The 19,634-nt window shown below is 41.2% G+C and overlaps 1 protein-coding gene across 2 annotated transcripts in view; it reads left to right on the top strand.

Moving 5' to 3' along the window:
• Positions 1 to 19,634, top strand: part of USP24 (ubiquitin specific peptidase 24) — a 75,426-nt gene that overhangs the window by 54,012 nt on the left and 1,780 nt on the right. For both annotated transcript variants that reach the window (XM_079982067.1, XM_079982068.1), the window contains exons 44-66: positions 406 to 504; positions 614 to 696; positions 2,125 to 2,266; positions 2,727 to 2,846; positions 3,275 to 3,495; positions 3,999 to 4,123; positions 4,795 to 4,936; positions 5,904 to 6,054; positions 6,854 to 6,949; positions 8,185 to 8,288; positions 8,388 to 8,501; positions 9,102 to 9,198; positions 10,244 to 10,360; positions 10,866 to 10,958; positions 11,755 to 11,857; positions 13,320 to 13,441; positions 13,606 to 13,719; positions 14,682 to 14,747; positions 15,106 to 15,172; positions 16,233 to 16,314; positions 16,935 to 17,010; positions 17,103 to 17,189; positions 18,109 to 18,219. In XM_079982067.1, coding sequence (XP_079838193.1) covers positions 406 to 504; positions 614 to 696; positions 2,125 to 2,266; positions 2,727 to 2,846; positions 3,275 to 3,495; positions 3,999 to 4,123; positions 4,795 to 4,936; positions 5,904 to 6,054; positions 6,854 to 6,949; positions 8,185 to 8,288; positions 8,388 to 8,501; positions 9,102 to 9,198; positions 10,244 to 10,360; positions 10,866 to 10,958; positions 11,755 to 11,857; positions 13,320 to 13,441; positions 13,606 to 13,719; positions 14,682 to 14,747; positions 15,106 to 15,172; positions 16,233 to 16,314; positions 16,935 to 17,010; positions 17,103 to 17,189; positions 18,109 to 18,219 — 2,532 coding nt within the window. The remainder of the gene's footprint in view (positions 1 to 405; positions 505 to 613; positions 697 to 2,124; positions 2,267 to 2,726; positions 2,847 to 3,274; positions 3,496 to 3,998; positions 4,124 to 4,794; positions 4,937 to 5,903; positions 6,055 to 6,853; positions 6,950 to 8,184; positions 8,289 to 8,387; positions 8,502 to 9,101; positions 9,199 to 10,243; positions 10,361 to 10,865; positions 10,959 to 11,754; positions 11,858 to 13,319; positions 13,442 to 13,605; positions 13,720 to 14,681; positions 14,748 to 15,105; positions 15,173 to 16,232; positions 16,315 to 16,934; positions 17,011 to 17,102; positions 17,190 to 18,108; positions 18,220 to 19,634) is intronic.

The following is a 19,634-nucleotide window of genomic DNA, read 5'->3' as shown; positions in this document are numbered from 1 at the left end:
GAACAGCTTAGTTCTCAAATGTTTTGGCTCCTGAATGCCGCAAACCTGGAAGCGACGGTTCTGGTTTGCAAACTATTTTTGGAAGCTGAACGTCCGACAGGGCTTCCACACCTTCTGATTGGCTGCAGGAGCTTCCTGCAGCCAAACAGAAGCCGTGCTTTGGTTTCCGAACGTTTTGCAAGTCTAATGGACTTCCAGAACTGATTCCGTTCGACTTCCAAGGTATGACTGTAATATATAGTTCTCCCTATTGGTCACAATCCAGTGGTGCAGATCAATGGGATGTTCTTCTCTCCTTCCACTGGGAGGCAACCTTTTCCAGGGAACTAAGATGCATCTGCTGCTTTCCTTAAGAGTCTCAGTATCTTATAGCAGTGACTCCATGGAATACATTTTATATTTTAGATCTTCAAGATGTGGAACAAGGAGCTCTATGTGCGTGAACAACAAGATGCTTATGAGTTCTTCACAAGTCTTATAGATCAGATGGATGAATACCTCAAGGTTATTTTTATGTTTGTTATGGTGTTATAATTACACAGTACTTCTTTTCAATAACAACTGCTTCATGTATAAGCTAGCTGCTATTAGCATTTTTTTTTATCTCTTACAGAAAATAGGACGAGACCAAATATTTAAGAACACTTTCCAGGGAATCTACTCTGATCAGAAAATCTGCAAAGACTGTCCTCATAGGTGGGTGAATTTTCACTAGGTTATTCCTAGTTACGGGTAGCCTACTTCGAAAAAAGAACTCTTAATGTTAACTACTGGAACTACTGGAAGTACTTGATTTTCATCTTTGTTTAGTGCCATTCAGTGACTTCATTTTAAAGGAGAAAAAGCTCTTGATAAGTACACTGCCGATTTCCCCCCTCAACTTTTTCTCTTGCAGATTAGCATGATTCAGGCATGGAATTCTCCTTTCCACAGGCAGGGCCATGTCAGTCATTCGGCAGCTTTCATCATTCCATGGGATATGGCCTACCCAGTCCTAACCCTGCCTGCTCTGCAACAGCACAGAGCTCTTTCAAGGCTCAACCATTTCTATCCTCCCTTCCCTGGATTATGTGGGAGAGGAGCCCGATCGCTTCTCAGTCAACACATTACATTAGATTTCTAAATTAATTTCTCAAGCCTTTATAATTCTCATAGGTTAGGGTTTATACGAGCCGTTGCCAATTCTTCATTTCTAAAAGTAGAAATAAAACACATCAGCTTGGTTGCAAATACGGAAAACGTGCTCCCAGCAGATGGTGTCTGGGAAGTCTCTTTCCTATCCCTTTCCCAACCTAGTGCCTTCCAAGTGTTTTGGGCTACAACTCACATCATCCATGTTGAGTGGGCCTGATGGGATTTGGAATCCAAAACCTCTGGAGGCTGCCAGGTGAAGGAAGGCTGCCATAGATCTGTTTCTGTGGCACCCGCCTCCCCTATCCTGTATGACACCCCCACTCCCATTTTCTTGTCAATATGGTTAGTATTGCATCTGTAATTATACTACTTCTTAATTCTTCATAAATAGTAACCATGGTTAGTTTTTAAGCAGCAAACCCTCACCAGGATTGAAATTGCAGGGAGAATGGGATGGAGCCATGAGTCTATAGCCTGCTGTCTTACAGCACAATCCAAACTCAAGATCCTCTGGGATGAATAGGTTTGGTTCTGGCAGATTTTGGGCTTCCTCAGCTGGGGATATGCTGGCAGAAGTCTTTCACCGTGTCTGAGCCAGAGGGTTGCCAACAGAAGTCTCAAAAAAGGGAGGCATCCTGAGGGCCTGGCAGAGGTGGAACAGGGCAAGGAGAGACTTAGACCTTTTCCAAAGCCCTTGCAGTTAAGTCATGTGGCCTCACAACCTGGCAGAACTTAGCCAGCAAAATGGGTGGTGTGAATCATATTCTTCCTTCATAGAGCTGGAAATAGGCTTAACTTAAGCCAGTGTAAATTAAGATTTTTCTACATTTAAGATTGCTCTGTAAACCATCAAAGGAGATGATAAGCCTCATGTCTGCAGTGGGTTTGACTGTTAAAGATATTGCCAAAAAGAGACATCTCTTAAACCATGAAACAATAGAGTTGGTAGTATTGCAGTCTAACCCTTTTTCATTATCCAATTTGGTGTAGATACGAACGAGAGGAAGCCTTTATGGCTCTCAATCTAGGAGTCACTTCATGTCAAAGCCTGGAAATTTCATTGGATCAGTTTGTTAGAGGAGAAATCCTGGAAGGAAGTAATGCATATTACTGTGAGAAATGTAAAGAAAAGGTAATGCTTCTCCCCCTCTCCTGGTGACAGTTAGGTATTTTAACTGTGATATTCTAAGGGAGAGACAACCCAGGGTGTGTTAGTACACTTAGAGATCTGGAGAATGAGTCTAGTCCAAGCCCTCAAGTTTAATGTGTTCTTGTTTTTATCACATTGATATTCTGCGCTTCCTTCAATGAGTACTGGGGTAGTATATATATATATTGGGGGGGGTGTCACTTCAGAATATTGGTGTCCTAGGCAAAGCAGAGACAAAATATTTCTATGTTTGAAAGTTTTTGCCTTTGAGAAAAGATTTGATAAGGAATTAGTAGTTAGTCTTTAGAAAATAGTTTTCCTGCTCTTTGATTCTATCAACCTAAATCCATAATTGTAAGAAAACTTCTCTACAGTGAGCAGGAAGTATGCATTCCCTGATGCTAAAATGAGTAGCTGGAGGTGACTCTCTTCTATTTTTAAGAGAACTACAGTAAAGCGGACGTGCATTAAAGCTCTGCCTAGCTTGTTGGTGATCCACCTCATGAGATTTGGATTTGATTGGGAAAGTGGACGTTCCATTAAGTACGATGAACAGATAAAGGTAAGCGCAGCTGCTCTTTATTTCTCTAAAGGAATGGAATGGAATCTTTACTTCTCACCATTATTTATTCTGTTCCAAGTATGCATGTTGCCCATGGTGTATCTCTGTCCCTCTGATAGGCCTTTGACATTACCTGCCCTAACTACTAATGGTGCTTGCAGAGTTTCAAAAGAAGGGATTGTGACTTGCTTTCTGAGCTGAAGTCCATAATCTTTCTCTCTGGGAAAAAATCGAAAGTTCCATGCTGAGTCCTGGAAAAACAGACAAAGCTTCTGGTTTGCTCTATGACTCTCTCCATCCCATAAACTATTTCCTGTGTTCAACCTTTAAAGGTTAGGCGCCCTGTGTTTTAGGTAATTACAGGAGGTTTATAAACAAGTAATAGGGCTCAGGTTTAAATTTAATCAGAAGTGTTTCCTTTCAAACAGTTCCCCTGGATGCTGAACATGGAACCCTATACAGTTTCAGGAATGGCCCGGCAAGATTCTTCCTCGGAAGTTGGAGACAATGGGCGACACGTCGATCAGGGAGGTGCAGGATCCCCACGGAAGAAAGTGGCCCCTACAGAAAACTATGAGCTGGTTGGGGTAATAGTGCACAGCGGTCAGGCCCATGCAGGGCACTACTATTCCTTTATCAAAGATAGAAGGTAAGGAAAAGTCTGCTCTGGATGGGCTCTACTAGTTCTTTGCTTGAATACTTTAAAGCAGCTAAGACCATACAGTGTTAAACCTGCAAACTCTATTGGCAAATGCATAATTTTTGTATAGCACTTTTTAAAGCTCTGTATGAAAGTATATCAGTATGCTTGAAAGTTTTTGCAAATGTAATGGGGTAGCTCTGGCTTAAAACAAAACCAGAATCTTCCTCTCAAAGGATGTGTGTGACAGGAGGGATGATCTTTATAAAGTTTGAATCATTGTATGAAACAGACCGGTGGTGAATGTGTCTGCCATCTTGCTGTGATTTCTGATCCCTTTAAATTCAGATCTGTTTTGTTCCATATTTGATTTTAACATGAAATCATTCTCAATGCAGATTATCTCTTTGGTAGCCATGAGAATTGGAAAGCTATTAGAAAACTTTTTTGAGATTTTTAAGCCATCATCTTTGACAGTGAACATGGCTTGTGTTTCTGTGTGTTACCAACAGGGGATGTGGAAAAGGAAAATGGTTCAAATTCAATGACACAGTTGTTGAAGAATTTGAGTTGAATGATGAAACTTTGGAGTATGAATGCTTTGGCGGAGAGTATAGACCCAAAGTTTATGACCAGTGTAAGTATAAATTTTGTGTTCCATTATCACTTTTCCCTGCATTTAAATCTTACTCATTTCAGGGCTGAGTTACAGGATCACAGTTGCTGATGTGGAAGTTTGGCATCTGTCTTCAGAAAAATTTAATCATATTACTGACATACTGTATGGCTGCTGTCCTGTTGTTTTTTATTCTATTCATATGGCTCCTTAACCAATTGGGAACTGAAGAGTATAACTGGTGTGATCAGAGTTGCTACACAAAAACATGCTTTTTCTACCCAGAAGGCATTTACATGTAGGAAGCAACGTGAAACGTGCGTGTGATGTGTAGTGTATTGCTTCTGTGCATGAACACACACACACACACACACACACACACACACACACACACACACAGTGAAGCATGCATGCATATCAGTGATGTGCTGTTTCCTGCACAGACCTGCTTTTCTTGGCCTTGGAGTCGGGGGGAGAAAAATGTTTGATGTGAAACAGAAGTAAGCCACCTGCCTTTGGAAAATAAAATGCCATGGAAAATGTTGCTTGTTGGCCCCCTTAATCAGCAATTTATTCTTTCCCCGTTGGAATGTGTAGATTTCCATTAACAACTGCCTGAAAGTTGTAGTTAGGCCAATATTCCTGCTGCAAGAATCAGGTCAGTCAACTATAAGGATATCTCTTCTTCGTAGCAAATCCATATCCTGATGTTCGCCGCCGCTACTGGAATGCCTACATGCTCTTCTACCAGAGAGTCTCTGACCAGAACTCGCCAGTTTTGCCAAAGAAAAGCAGAGTTAGCGTCGTGCGTCAGGAAGCTGAGGACCTGTCTTTGTAAGTTTACCTACCTCTAACCCCAGTTATCTGATTCCTGCACAAGCAGAACATCTTGCTTCCCCTCCAGTCTCTCTCTCTCTCTCTCTCTCTCTCTCTCTCTGTGTGTGTGTGTGTGTGTGTGTGTGTGTGTTTAAGCTACTTAACCAGAAGCTTATTCCTTCCATGAGGGACCTCTGCAGAATTTATAATCTTCTGTTCAGAGGAGTACTCTTGAGGCTATAATTTGGTTACACATAAGCTCAGGACAGCTTCTGTGAGTATGTTTATGACTAGGGGCACCCAAGACATTTAGGAGGTGGGTGCTGTATGAAGGAATAGGACTGTACAAGCTACAGTATTGAAACTTTTTAAAGATATAACCTTGAAAAAGTAGAACATAACCATTTGGGGGTGAATACTTGCACCATGAAACTCAAATCCTGCTAAAACGGCCAAAAAAACATTTAGTCAGAGAAACCTTTGGTTTTCTCTTTACCTTGTTTCATTTTTTTCCATTAGCAGTGGGCTGGCCAGCTGACTCTATGAAGCCTCTTTTCATTACGAAAAAGAAATGGTTCAGTTATGAACATCATTGGGTATTACAGATACGGTGTATTAGTAGTAGCAGAAGCAGAGCTGTAAGAGAGGGCTTGGCAGGTTGTTGAATGCATGGGAGCATCTGTTTAGAGCAATGTACCCAGCACCACAGCAGTAAACAGCCCTGGAGACCTGACGAAGGAGGAGAAGCTACACTGGCTTCTTAAAAAACACTGCTCCACAGCCTGCTGCCCTAGCAGAGGATGCAGGATTGTAGCCACAATCAGCCATATAATGAGTTCAGGCCTTCCATGCGCAGAACGTAAAGTCATGATCAAATGTGCATTGCTAGATGCACAACATACTTGAGAACTTTGGCTTTGTATTTTGTCAAGCAAATGGAAGAATATATTTTCAGAATTGAGCTTACATGCGTTTTATTTCCTAGGTCTGCTCCATCTTCACCAGATGTTTCACCACAATCATCGCCACGGCCCCATAGACCCAGTAGTGACCGCTTGTCCATCTTGACCAAGCTGGTCAAGAAAGGGGAGAAAAAAGGCTTATTTGTAGAGAAAATGCCGGTTCGGATATATCAGGTAAACAGTGTTAATGGCAGGTAGATAACATTATGAAAATGTCAGGTATTCACAAGATAAAATTCTAGGTGTAATGGATATAGGTATATCTTTTACTCTCTGAATTGTTCGGGAGCAAAACAAAAATCAAAATTTAATCTCGTAGATTTAGAGGTGACACTTCATTTTAAAGCTATTCAATTGAAGACCATTTCCTCATGTTGTGGGACTCGATAATCGATAAATTAATCACATTTTGTGAAGAAATAGTTCTCTCTTGTAAGCCTAATGTCTGTCATTTTCAGTGGACAACTCAATTGTAGCTGCCCCTTTGTTTATCTTTGCCAGCACTATAACATAGAATAATAGAATTGTAGGGTTGGAAAGGGACCCCAAGGGTCATCTAGTCCAACCCCTGCAATGCAGGAATCTCAGCTGAAGCATCCATGACAGAAAAACATGTGAAAGTTTAGTTGCTGTTTTATGGCACTGTAATAAATGTGAGTTCTATTTTCTATTTATTTTGCTGGTAATTCTTCACATAGAATTTGCCATTAATCTCACTGCTGCAGCCCACTGAGCCTGATGTTTTCAGTGAGCCTTTCCAGTATGACTTGATTAGCTTGGTGATAATTACAGCTAATTCAGCCCAAATCATGCCATTTCAAACATACAGTATGAGATATACATTGCTTCTAACATCCTGCTTTTAATGATGCTTTTGTTTAAAAAATGTCATATTTTCTGTAAGAAACATTTAGAAATTCTAAACATATCCTTGACTTTTATTTCTAAAACCAGACATGTGTTGTCATTTCAGATGGTGAGAGATGAAAACCTGAAGTTTATGAAGAACAGAGATGTCTACAGCAGCGACTATTTTAGCTTTGTTTTATCGTTAGCTTCATTAAATGCTGTGAGTGATGAATTTTATCTTTCAGATACTAAGTGGAGTGAATTGCTGAGGCTCAGTGGAGCCAGAACAAGATAAACTGTCCTCAGTGGGAAGAGGGGGAGAAATTAAGACTATCCAGCAGCAAACTTCTTTTTTAAAAATGAATGCATTGTTGATATAGCATACTATGGCCTCTTTGATTACTTAACTGCAGTAAAACATATGTTCAGTCTGTGATTATATCTTTTAGGGTGTTCATTGCCTGTGTGTGGGCCAAATAACAGGGTGATTTGTGGGGCTGCCCTCCACCAAGTTGGCTCAAGCATCCCACAAAGCTTTATGTTGTCCCATTGTTTCTGTACTTTTCCCTCATATATCTATTTTTTCCTACATCTCTTTGCAAGAAGTGAGTCTGTCTAAAATGTTGTTGAAGGGCTCTGGATTGTGTTTTTTGTCAAAGCACAGCGGTGTAGGACTTTTTAAGAAGTTAGAAGCTACTCACACACATATATGTTAGCTCCTGTGTTGCTCTGCTTTAACAAAGAAAACTGAAACACCAAAACTCTGCAGCCAACATTTTAGACACCCTAAGGCTGTATGGCTTATCGTAGGCCTGTAAAACCCATCAGAGGACACAACCACTGGAATGAAAAGGCTGATATGAAGCATTTAATACACACCTTTAATTATTGTATGAAGAGAAAAGGCAAGAGACAAATATCTGCTTCCCTCGCCCTTGTAAATTTCATCCACTTTGGTCAAAGGGAGGGGGGAGTTATACCATTTTTCAATTCTCCATTATAGTGAATGGGAACCTCAGAATTTTGTTTACACAAAACCAAATCAAGTCAAATAGCAGGAAGCAATTTGAAAATAGATCAGAATTTTAAAACACATACAGTTACAAGGCAAATATTGAGGCCACTGCACACACTCATGGTTTGGTTTGAGCTAAAGAGGAAGTTCCAAAAAATGAGAAAAAGTTTGTGCTGGATTGCAGCTCCCAGAGCATAATCCAAGGGACGGAAGCTGTTTTCCCCCTTGCTTTAAACACCAAGGAGCTTAGCAGAAGAGTGGAAGTCACCAGACATTTGACAAAGCATTTTTCTGAAACCTCAGATAATCCTCTTTACCTTCTTGTGCCATCCTAAAACTATTTTGGCACCATCTCAGTTCCAGTCTGAAAACTGTGTTTAATAATCTTATCAGAAAGGCCAGTACTTGTGGTGTTATGTGATGCACTTTCTTTTTCTTAGACAAAGTTAAAGCACCCCCATTATCCATCTATGGCAAGAGTAAGTTTACAACTAGCAGTCCAGTTCCTCTTCCAGACGTGTCTGCGAACCAAGAAAAAACTCAGGTAACACATTTAAAAGCTTTTTAAAAGAGAGAAAATGTATATTTCACATATTGAAGTCTTGCTGACCTTACTGTGATTGTTTTTTGGTGTTTTTTTAAGGGTTGACATAGAAGAATGGATTGCAACCATTGATGCTTTGGTTTCTAAAAGTTTTGAAGCTTGTCAATGGTTGGTTGAATATTTAGTTGAGGCAGAAGGGCGAGAGCTCATAAAGTAAGTATCAATATAAGTACACAAGTCTATTATATACTACTCGCTTATCTTCATTAGAGGCATGTACCCAAAAATTTGTATACTTGGATGAATAAGCCATATGAGAGAATGATCTACTTGTGGAGAGGCAGATAGATAGCCTTTTAGATATATTTTCTGGCAGGAAATATAATTTATGACATGAATATAAAAATTGCTTGATCCATTAAGTGCACAGTGAGTCAGTGTGTGTGTGTAGGCATGTGTCTGCTCCAAATGACAAGCTCTGTCACACTGAACGACTTTCAGTGGAAAGCCTATCTACATTGCTTTAGGCAGTCAATTACTGCTTCCTTTTAATCTGTCTATTTTGTTATGGTATTAAGTCCTGCTGATTTGAAGAATTCCTGTCAGACGCACATAGATATCATTTACATTCTATGAGGCACCTTCAGTTTGGCTATTAAGTGACCGTATCCAGTCTTTCTACTCTCAAAGAAGTGTAAATATTGGATTTCACACTTGAGTAAAAGGCAGGGATTGCAGATTTCTACTAGCACATGAGAGAGATGGATTCTATCACGCGCATCTTCATTTTTATTGCATGTGTGCATTTTTCAGGACTTTTCTACTGGAATGCAGTGTAAGAGAGGTGCGAGTTGCTGTAGCCACCATTCTTGAAAAAACCTTAGACAGTGCCTTGTTTTATCAGGAAAAGGTCAGTAATATGTAACTGCTGGTATGCGAAACATTTCATTGCACTTCAGAAAATTGTATGCTACTGCTTCATTAATGGTATATGTTAATTGTTCCCCACCCCTCTGCCACCCTTGCTCTTCTGTCGTATTTCTTTAGTCTGTTCACTGCCAGAATCTTGTGACTAGTTTCAGACATTTGCAAATCCTATGGTTCTGTGATGGTTTTGTCTAAGTGCAGTATTAAGTGTTGTGAGAAACTCCTACTTGAAAAAATAAGTTCCTGTTCTTACGGCTGCAGAGATCCATTTGAGAATGTATGGGCAACGTTTGGTAAAATCTCAGGAGGTGGTTGGTGGTCAGAGAAAGAGGCTTAAATGTCCTGCTTAGCTCCTTGCATAGACACACACCAAAGTTGTTGTCGCTGTGCTCAATACAGAGCTTTTTAAGCTTGAGTGTTTTTACTTAAATTTGCTGGGCCAGTGGTCAGACTTGAAAGTGTTATAGTCCTTCTATTCTAAGAGTGTATACGCTGACGCCCTTCTTAAATAAAGTTATTTTGTCCTAAGGATATGTGTGACTCCTGAAATGTATAATAATAATAATAATAATAATAATAATAATAATAATAATAATAATTTTTATTTATACCTCGCCCTCCCCAGCCAAGGCCGGGCTCAGAGCGGCTTACAAGCAATAATAAAAACAAATTGAATGATTGCAACTTAAAAACAAAATTAAAATACAACATTAAAATATGGAAACATTAAAATATTAAAATGTAGCCTCATCACAGGAGGAGAAGGAAAGGAAAAAAGAAAGGGAGGGAGGGAGGGAATCAAATTGGCTCCAAGCCAAAGGCCAGGCGGATATGTAATAGAATTGTTCAGGGGGGTGTTAAGGAAGCAGTGCCCAATGGGCAGCTGAACCAAGCTGCCTGGCATTTGTCTTAAGCAAGCCTAATAAATCCATAGGCAGTAGGTGCCTTTTGTACTTATTATTAAATGTGCCTTAATTAAATCCGCCTTCCTGATAATACAAGATCTTCCCATCTTTACTTTTCAACAGTTGAAAAGTCTGCATCAGTTAGTGGATGTGCTGCTTGGTCTGCTGGACAAGGACGTCCCTGAGAACTGCAAAAACTGTGCCCAGTACTTCTTCTTGTTCAACAATTTTGTACAAAAGGTAAACCAAATACTCACTCTTCCACTTCTCTCTTTATTTGCCCTATATCCTAGGACAAATTTATGTTATGGGTAAACATTACCATTATCACATAAAGGTAGCTTGTTTTTCTAGATTTCTTATATAGCCATTTAGAGTTTAAACCTGTTACAGGTGCTCAAATCAAGCCCTATTGACTGGAGAGCATGCCTTTCCCCAGGTGCTTTCCAATGGTCTGCTGCAGTCTTTAGGGCATGTGTTTCCAGCTGTCAGGACTTCCTTTGTGTTCAGGGCATCCTATTGTTAAACTGGTAAGCAAGCAAACCTGAAGGAAAAAATATCTGCAAATCATAGGGAATCTGGTGCTGTGGAGCCATTCAAAACCCTGCCAGTCAGTAGTATATAATTTAATCATATGTGCTTTTGGAAAGTACGAAGCATAATAAGGAACCATAATCTAAAATGTGCAGGCATGCTCTGCATATGGAAACAGATGTGACCCTATGTTCTGTTTGTCCTTTCACAGCAGGGTATAAGAGCTTGTGATCTCCTTCTCAGGCATTCTGCCTTGAGGCATATGATCAACTTTCTCCTTGGTCCTAGCCGTCAGAATAACCAGGTAATGAGGTGCTTAATATCATCCAGTAGTCTAGGTAGAATATTTGTGTTGCCTTCAAGTTCATATACTCAGTTACAGAAACTACCCATTGGGATTAAAACCATTGTGAACTCTGTCTTCCAATTGCCACCGCTGCTCCTGTACCTGAGAGCCCAACAGAAGCAGCCAAGGAAATTTAATCTGTGTGCTCCTCTTCCCCCTGCAATTGTATGTGCAAGAAAACAGCCAGACTCCCTGCAGCTGCTTCCCTTGGGCCCAGCTCTGCGCTGCCAGCAGCATTTGAGGCAGGAGGGAGGCAGAGCCATGTGTCTGGCCTGCCTTGGCAGCTGCTGGTACTGACTGCCTCAAGCCTGTAGGTGATTCAGCACAACTCAGCCCCGTTCTGAACTTGCTGCATGCATTGCTTCTCCCTCTTGGAACACCCTGCCCATTGTTGGGACAAGTTGCTGATAGAAGGCTTTTTGCATTAATCAAACAGAAACGGGTGCCTTCTTGCAACATAACCCGATTCATGGTGCGATATGCCTAGGTTCTGCTGTACCATAAAACTGAGTCTACCTTGGAAACTCAAAATGAGTTTTCCATATAGCACTCTATACTTTGCTACTAGTATATGAACACAGTTGCTGCTTCCTTAAAGCAAGCATATGATTGGTTTTAGAAATGCTCCTCCCTTAAATAAAATAAAAGAAAAGAAAAGACACAAAACTGAAAAGTATGTGCAGGCAATGATGTTTAAGCAGGGCTTGCAAAATAATCTTCTACTCTTTTTTTTAATATTGCCTAACAAAAACAGAATCGCAGATGGAGTTCAGCACAAGCTCGAGAGTTTGGGTTCCTCCATAATACCGTGGCACTGCTTGTTTTGCACTCTGATGTCTCATCACAAAGGAATGTGGGTAAGTATTTTATTTCACAAAACTAAATGGCCACTGTTAATAATGCAGCTTGGCAGATCTTCAGTAAAGAGATTAAACTTCCTCAGTTTACCCACCAAGAGCAACTCCTGGTTTTCAGTGACTATTTGGAAGGAGTGTACACCAGCCACCATATTCAACTTTTAATCTGCAGCTTTGGGAAGCAGCCTGATCTGTTTGGAGCCAGTCTTTCCAATTCAACCCATTGTTATTCAGAGCAGAGCCAATTTAGATCTGTTAAAAATTAAGCTCTGTTTTCTCAACCCCTTCATGATAATGGGGAATCTAAAAACAGCTGTAACTTTCTTCCCTTTTCACAGAAGTGGGTTAAATTTGCCAGTGGGTCCTTGCTTGGAGGACCCTCCAGAATGGATTAAGACTGCAAACTAGGCATTTATATCCAGGGGACACCTAAAGGTTAGATTCTTTTCCCATCAAAGGACAAGTTATACTTTTTTCATTTTCTCCCAGAATTGGGTGAAATTTGTATGCACTGTCACCCTTTCTGTGAGGGAATGAAGCTTCACAGCACTTCTCCCGCAAGGACAGACTTGACCATTTTAGGGTGGGCACACTAGGAATTGCGGGCGAAGAAAAAAGTGCTAGATTCTCAGGAAATATCGAGTGTGGGGAATGTCGCCCCTAGCAAAGACCCTTGTGCCCAAATGGTTGTAGTTAGGGGGTTGAGCTTCTGCCTCCCACAGACACTTGGAGGCAAATTCTCTTCTCCCAAGGAGACTTGCATGGAAAGGGGTTGCTGCAAAACAGCACAAATCCGTAGGAAAAAGGGGTTTTCTCCCAGCAAGGACCTGTTACCATAAGGGTCAAAGGGCTGGTCTTCAGCCCCTTTCCCACTTACTTTGAGGCATACAATGGAAATCTTTCCATTCACTGTAAAGAATGGAACATGTAAAGAAATAGCTTTCAACCCCTCATCTAAATATCTGATTGGAGTGCTCTGGGAAAAGAAATCAGTGTTTCAAAGCTAGACCTGTTTCTCAGATTCCACCGCCTCTCCACCCTTCCGAGTTTGGGGAGTTTCCCCCAGTCAGCTTGACTTAGTTTCTGGGAGGCTAGGGGTGGGAATCAAGGGCACAGAGCCACCTGGAGGCTTAGGGAGTCCCCAGTCCATCTGGAGGCACCATGCTAGTAGCACAGTCTGATGTGGGAATCTTCCCCAAATCACCCTGATTCACCTTGTAATTTGCAGTACACAGAACCAGTGCACACCCCTGCTATTTACTCTCTGCATATAAAGTTGCTACTCAAAAGGAGTAGTGGTTCAACTATTTTCTCAGGAGGCAGGCAGGTTGGGGATGTCTCCTCGTATTTGTTCAGGAAGGCCGAAAATCACGTGGATCAAAGTTTTTGCTATCCTCTCCACCACTCGTCCCTCTGCGTGTTTCCTGCCTCCATATTTCATTTCATTTTGTTTATTTTTCAGCTCCTGGTCTGTGTGTTCTGCATTCACCCCTTAGCATTACCACCTCTGGGCCGCTCCTGGCCCTCCATGAAGAAGTAGAAGCTTTACTGTTCCTGCCTGAGGGGAAGCCTTATTTAATGGAGGTAAGCTACTGTTTTAGGCCTATAAATTACGAGGCTTGGGTTGGGTCTTAAATGTGAAGAACATTTAAAAAGAGCAAATCTACGAGTTTCCCAAAGCTGGATTTTTTATTTTTATTTTAAGAAAGAACGGCTGCCTAATCTGACTCTTTGTGTTTCTTCATTAGGTGATGTACGCATTAAGGGAGTTAACTGGATCGCTGCTGGTCCTCATTGAGATGGTGGTGTACTGCTGCTTTTGTAATGAGCACTTTTCCTTTACCATGCTGCATTTCATCAAGGTAAGGAGAAACCAGTCAGGGTACACGTTCAAAACACGGCCTGTTCTACGTTGGTGCCTGAGGTGTGTGTGTGTGCGCGCACACACACACACGCATGTCTGTGTCCGTAGCAGCTCTGTGCAGTACAGAATCGAATTGCCTGTTGCACAATCTCCATATTGGCAGATGCCAATTCTTCAGAATGAAAGAGCTTATTTGCACTTCACTGTACACATTAGCTATTGTAGCACATGAAAAGGCTCTGCAAAAAGGTACGAATAGCCAGAGCTTCTGGCATATTCCTCCATTCATCCATGCGCTCCATGCATGCATATTAATTTCATTTCTATCCCACCCTTTTTGTGAAAAAGCTGAAGGTGGCATGCATGGTTCTTCCCTTCCTCAATCCCCACAACAACCCTGTGAGGTAGGTTAATTTAAGAGACTACGACTGGCCCAAGGTTACCCAGTGAGCTTCATTGCCAAGTGGAAATTTGAACCCTGGTCTCCTAGGTCATAGTGCAACATATTTCATATTTATAAATGTAACTTACTTGCTTTTACGAGAGCAAAACGCTTATATTTGAAATGGCAAAACAAACAAAAATTGCTTAGTTTCCAGGAAGCAGGAGATCTGTATGTGTTTTAGCCCATAGTTTGTACTCCTCTCACTTCTCTGATTTTCCTATTTTATATGTTTGGTTCCTGCTGTCTGTCCTCCAGCACCCTATCCTTTGAACCAATGCTCTTCAGAAAAAAATCACAAATAAAGAATTCTTCCCCAGAACAAATTGGAAAAAAAAATGTTTAAATGTATTTCTCTGATGACACAGGCTTCTGATAAAAGTGCAGATATCTAGCCCCCACCTTGTTATAATTTAGGGTTTTTAAAAAATGCAAAATCATATATGAATGATTATCATAAATCTGATATTCATGTGCATGCCTTTCCACCTGCTTAAATCTGCGTCTTCAACTTACAGAATCAGCTGGAGACTGCTCCACCCCATGAATTGAAGAACACCTTCCAGCTTCTTCATGAGATATTGGTAACTGAACACACTTTAATAACAAACGGGGTTTTTTTTTGCTTGTTTGTGTTACGCTGTTCACTCAGTCGATAAGCATTGGAGTATAGATGCCAAAAACGAAACTAATTTATACAACCAATTTATACAACCAGGGATTTTTCCCTTATCTGGTTTTTGCAGTGTCATAATATTAGTTATCTTGCTAACATAACAATGGATATAATCTAGCCAAGGTAGAATCAAGAGAAAGCCCTTTTGTGCAGGCAGAAGTCCTTGTACTAGTGGAAAGACTTCATTGGGTACAACCAAGAAATGTATAACTATACGATTGATTCCAAGTGTCTGTATAAACTAATTGTTCTGTTTCTTTTCGCAGATTATTGAAGATCCTTTGCAAATAGAGCGGGTCAAGTTTGCATTTGAGACTGAAAATGGATTGCTGGGTGAGTAAACCTGCTGTGAGGTGTTAATGGATCCAAAGAACCTTGTAGGTTCTTCCATGCATGCAAAGAGGATTTGTTTTTTCTCATCTTCCTGGCAAATCACTTTGAAATTGTGGGAAACTTCCAAAACAAAAAATTGGCAGTAAGAAAATCAATGGCTTAAATCCAGTGGTCGCACAAGTGAAAGGCAGGTTGCACAAGCAATCTTCCTCTTCTTTCCACCTGAAAACTCTCTTGGGGGTGATGGGGCTGTGTGATACAGAGTGGCAATGCAGGAGAGGTGAATTTCCCCCTTCCAGTGACAACAGTTCAGCCCCACCAAAAAAAACGTCTGGACAGGGTTTTCATTTTGTACAGAAGCTGGGGGGGGGGGGCGGGTGGAGGAGATCATTTGCGTAAGCAGCCTTACACTTCCACAGCTAACGGATACTGCCCACAATCTCTGTCCTTGAATATATTCAAGTGAAGAATTAGAAACAAATTTATGATGTGTGAATTCAAAAGGAGCTATTTTTTTATTGTGAAGACTTGGTTCATATAGAAACAGAAGCGCTTTTTATCATTTTGACTACTACGTCAGAAGCAGGTGGCATCAAAAGAACAGAAATCCTGTAGGTAATGGGGGGGGTATGTTGATAACAAAGTTTCATCATCTTTAATTGCTCTATTATAACCTAGGTTGTAATCCCACAGCTCATTGCACGTTTTAACTAGAAAGGGGGTCTTGACATTTTGTTGTTAAGTAAGACATGAATCATAGGCTAAATTCATACGTTGCACCAAACTATGCTTTTGTCTAAGTTAGTGAACCGTAGTTAAGCTATTGTCTGCAGAATCTGGTGCTGCTCAAAGAAAGTGAGAAATATGTATGAAAAACGTCTTGAAATGATGGTTTGTCTGTGGAACGTTTTGAAACTACAACCATGGTTTAGATTCTACACTCTGGTTAGTGGTCTGACATGAAGCCCAAACTAGGATGTAGAATCAAATCTCCCTGCTTTATGGCAGGGCCCACTCCTGAAGACTTTAATACTGATTAATCTCCTTTCTTTTTCAACAGCACTGATGCACCACAGTAATAACCATGTGGACAGCAGTCGCTGTTATCAGTGTGTCAAATTCTTGGTCACTCTTGCTCAGAAGTAAGTATAACACTCAGTGAAATGGAAGTCGGTGTGTTCTGTTTGTATTAAGTCACATGATTATAAGAAGCAGCTGTGTCTTCAGCAAGCCTTTGCCAGTTCTCTTTTATCCTTTTTCAGGCCCAATTAAAATGTGTAGGATCCATTTATAATCTAGATAAAGGGTCTGCTTCTTGTGAACCTGTGATCCAGGAAAGACTAGTTGTTTGGATACCTAAAGAATGTTCAATGCTGTGCCTTCAGTTGCATTGTAATAGTAGCAGGCTCAAAGAAAACACTGTACAGAACAGCAAATATGAAGCCTGTGCTGTTTGAAAAATAGTGATGTTCTGTCATCTGTAAAATCGTCCTGTCACTGCAGTGCATCATAGCCGCTCAGCTGACTGACTGTGACAAGAAAGAATTGCCCCGTGTGACAAGGAAGGAAAGGTTTTGTAAACTGGAAGAATTTGTACTTTGGAGACTTTCTGAAACATTGGACTCCATCCTGCTCTGTATTGCAGCACACAAGCAAAGGCAGTGAATTGCACAGCCAGACAGTTCATAAAGTATGAAAAGGGAGTATGATCCTAAATTACCTTTAGATAAATAGTTTTAATAATTTGCTTTGGATTTCAAAGGTGCTCTGCTGCTAAAGATTATTTCAAGGAGAATTCCCATCATTGGAGTTGGGCTGTACAGTGGCTTCAAATAAAGGTAATTTAAACCCTTTCGTTACAAAAGTTTATTCACGTGGCTATAGTACTGTTCCACAGTTTCCATTAATGGATGCTTTCATATTTCTCTAGATGTCTGAACACTACTGGGCTCCACAGAGTAATGTATCCAATGAAACCTCAACTGCCAAAACCTTTCAGCGCACTATTTCTGCACAGGTCAGCCTAAATTTGACACTATTTACAAAGAATCTCTGTGGGCTGTAGTTACCGTGTGTGTGTGTGTGTGTGTGTGTGTGTGTGTGTGTGTGTGTGTGTGTTTATACAAATGGTAATGCTGTCTAGCATTTTTGCTGTCGTGTGCAGAACTCTCCTGTCTAATTACTATGTAATATTGGCCGATGATTGCCAAGTTTTATTTATGAAAAGCACAGCAAACTTGGTGCACAAATGCTGCAAGCTACATGCGTGTATGCATACATTGCCAGTCTTCATAGGCTTGAAATTCATTAGCATGACTGATTTTTAAATAATTTCAAGTTTCCCATTGCTTTAAACAGTGAAACAGGGCTGAAGTGCCATAACTTTCCAGTTTGCTCTTTTAAAAAATAAACCTCATATGGCAGGGCTAGGGGACCTTGGGGCCCGGGAGCCAAATCCAACTCTCCTGCCCTCTCTGCATCTCCCCCGTGGCGCTCTCCCCAGGCCACGCTCCTCAGTTGTTCTGCTTTTGCATTTGGAGTGCTTTGGCCCATTAGTGTCCCTGAACAGAAGATGAAGACTGTGTGTGAACTAGCCTACTATGCAAAGGTGAAAGCTGTTTGTTGCTCCTCCCCCTTTTGCTTCTGGCTCCGCCCTCCACTACCATGTGGTCTTCCAAGGTTCCGCAGAAGGGAATATGGCTCACGGGCTAAGAAAAAGGAGCCCCTGCCCTGCAGTATAGCAAGGGATTTTTGTTAAGTCTCTGATATGGTATCACTACCATGCTCTTTTTTAAAAAAACAAAAACCAGTTTGCCATATTTGAACCAGTGCCAATTTATGCCTGTTTGCAGGTACTGCATTTCTTATTCCTGGTGACCAGCAACATTGTGTAAAAAGTATTTACTTGGCTCTTAAGTCTTGTGGATTTCCTTTAGGACACGCTGGCATATGCCACAGCCTTGCTGAATGAGAAGGATCAATCAGGAAGCAGTAACGGATCCGAGAGCAGCCCAGCCAATGAGAATGGTGGCAGACATCTACCACAGGTAAAGGACAAGGTGGTTCTGAGTCCGTTACCTGCATGCTTGCTGCTGTTGGCTTCCTTATTGGCATTGCCTCTTCAAAGCCGAGTGACTAATACTTAGGAAATGGTTTGATTTCCGTTCACCGTTCTTGCTTTGCATAACCTGATGCTGAAAACTTTCGAGGGCTCCTACCACCTTGAATTCCACCCCAGAAGCTCACCTGTTTTATAATACGGGTTGTTTTCTATAGACAACCATAATTCCCATTCATGCATTCAAGAAGCTGTGACAGTGGTTGCTTGACTTGAGAGTTTCGCAGAGATGGCTTCATATAGAAAGTCATTTGTGCAAGTAGCTCCCCACGTGGTTTCAACTAGTTTTAAACCCCACCCAGTGCAAATGAATTGAGCTTGTGCATTCTTCTGTCAAAAACTGAAATGTAAACTTTTGTAAGCTGGGTAGGACCTCACCACCTGTCTTCCGCAAGAACCATTTGCAATGTTCTTTCTTTTAAAGGCCTTGTTGCCCAGCTTGATTTGACTTCCGGCTAGTCTAGCACCAAAGAGTGATAAGCACAAAGCATCAGAATACTGAAATACTTAGGTAACAGGCACAGAACAGTTTCACAATATAGCCAAGATAGGTTTGATACTAGCCTGGTTTAAGATGCATCTGTTTCTAAGCAATATAGTGGAGTTCTTAAGCACATTACTTTCTTAGATGAAATTCACACTCTCAGACTTTAAAGAACTCAGGCAAGAATTAGCTCTACTAGCAGCATCTTGGAGGCTTAATTTGGTTTGGCAGACTTTTACCATAGTGCGCCTTCCTGGTGACGCTTGTGCCATTCAGATCAGCAAAATAATTGCTCAGTAGTTCTAAATTGCCAGCTATGCGGTGATAGTTCACAGTGCCTGGGGTCTGCGATGTACTGCCCATGATCTCCATAGCATCTTGAGACACTTCACTTGGCACCTGCTAAGACCCACTGCCCCCCACCCCCAATACTCTTTAAAGAGCATTTGGCTCCCCCCACTTTCCATGGGTAGAAATAAAAGGGCATGCATCCAGCCACACCTTCATCTTGCCTCCTTTTCTCCAGAATGCTTCTTGCCCACCCACTTTTTTGTTCAGTTGCTTGTTTTGGTTTCGTGAAGGTTGCCTGCTTGCTTGTTTTGAGGGAGGTAGTTTGCGTGCTTTTGGTTGGTTGGAGGGCGTTTTGCTTGTTTTGGTGGGGAGATTGCCTGCTTTTATCTGTATGTGTTTTATTTGGGAGAGGGTGGTCTCGGCATTGCCTATTCCTTCTGTGAAATGGGTGTATTGTGTTGCCTGCTTCAGATTTCCAAATGTGCTTTCAAACCCCAGAAGGCTAGGGACCCCTGCATTATGTGATACTTGGAAGAGTACATATGCTTTCCTAACTCTTTTGTGTTTTT

The sequence above is a fragment of the Podarcis cretensis genome (assembly GCF_951804945.1).
Source record: "Podarcis cretensis genome assembly, chromosome: 6".
NCBI classification, from domain to species: Eukaryota; Metazoa; Chordata; class Lepidosauria; order Squamata; family Lacertidae; genus Podarcis; species Podarcis cretensis.
The sequence above is the reverse complement of the archived record's forward strand: the minus strand, read 5'-3'. Positions and strand labels throughout refer to the sequence as shown.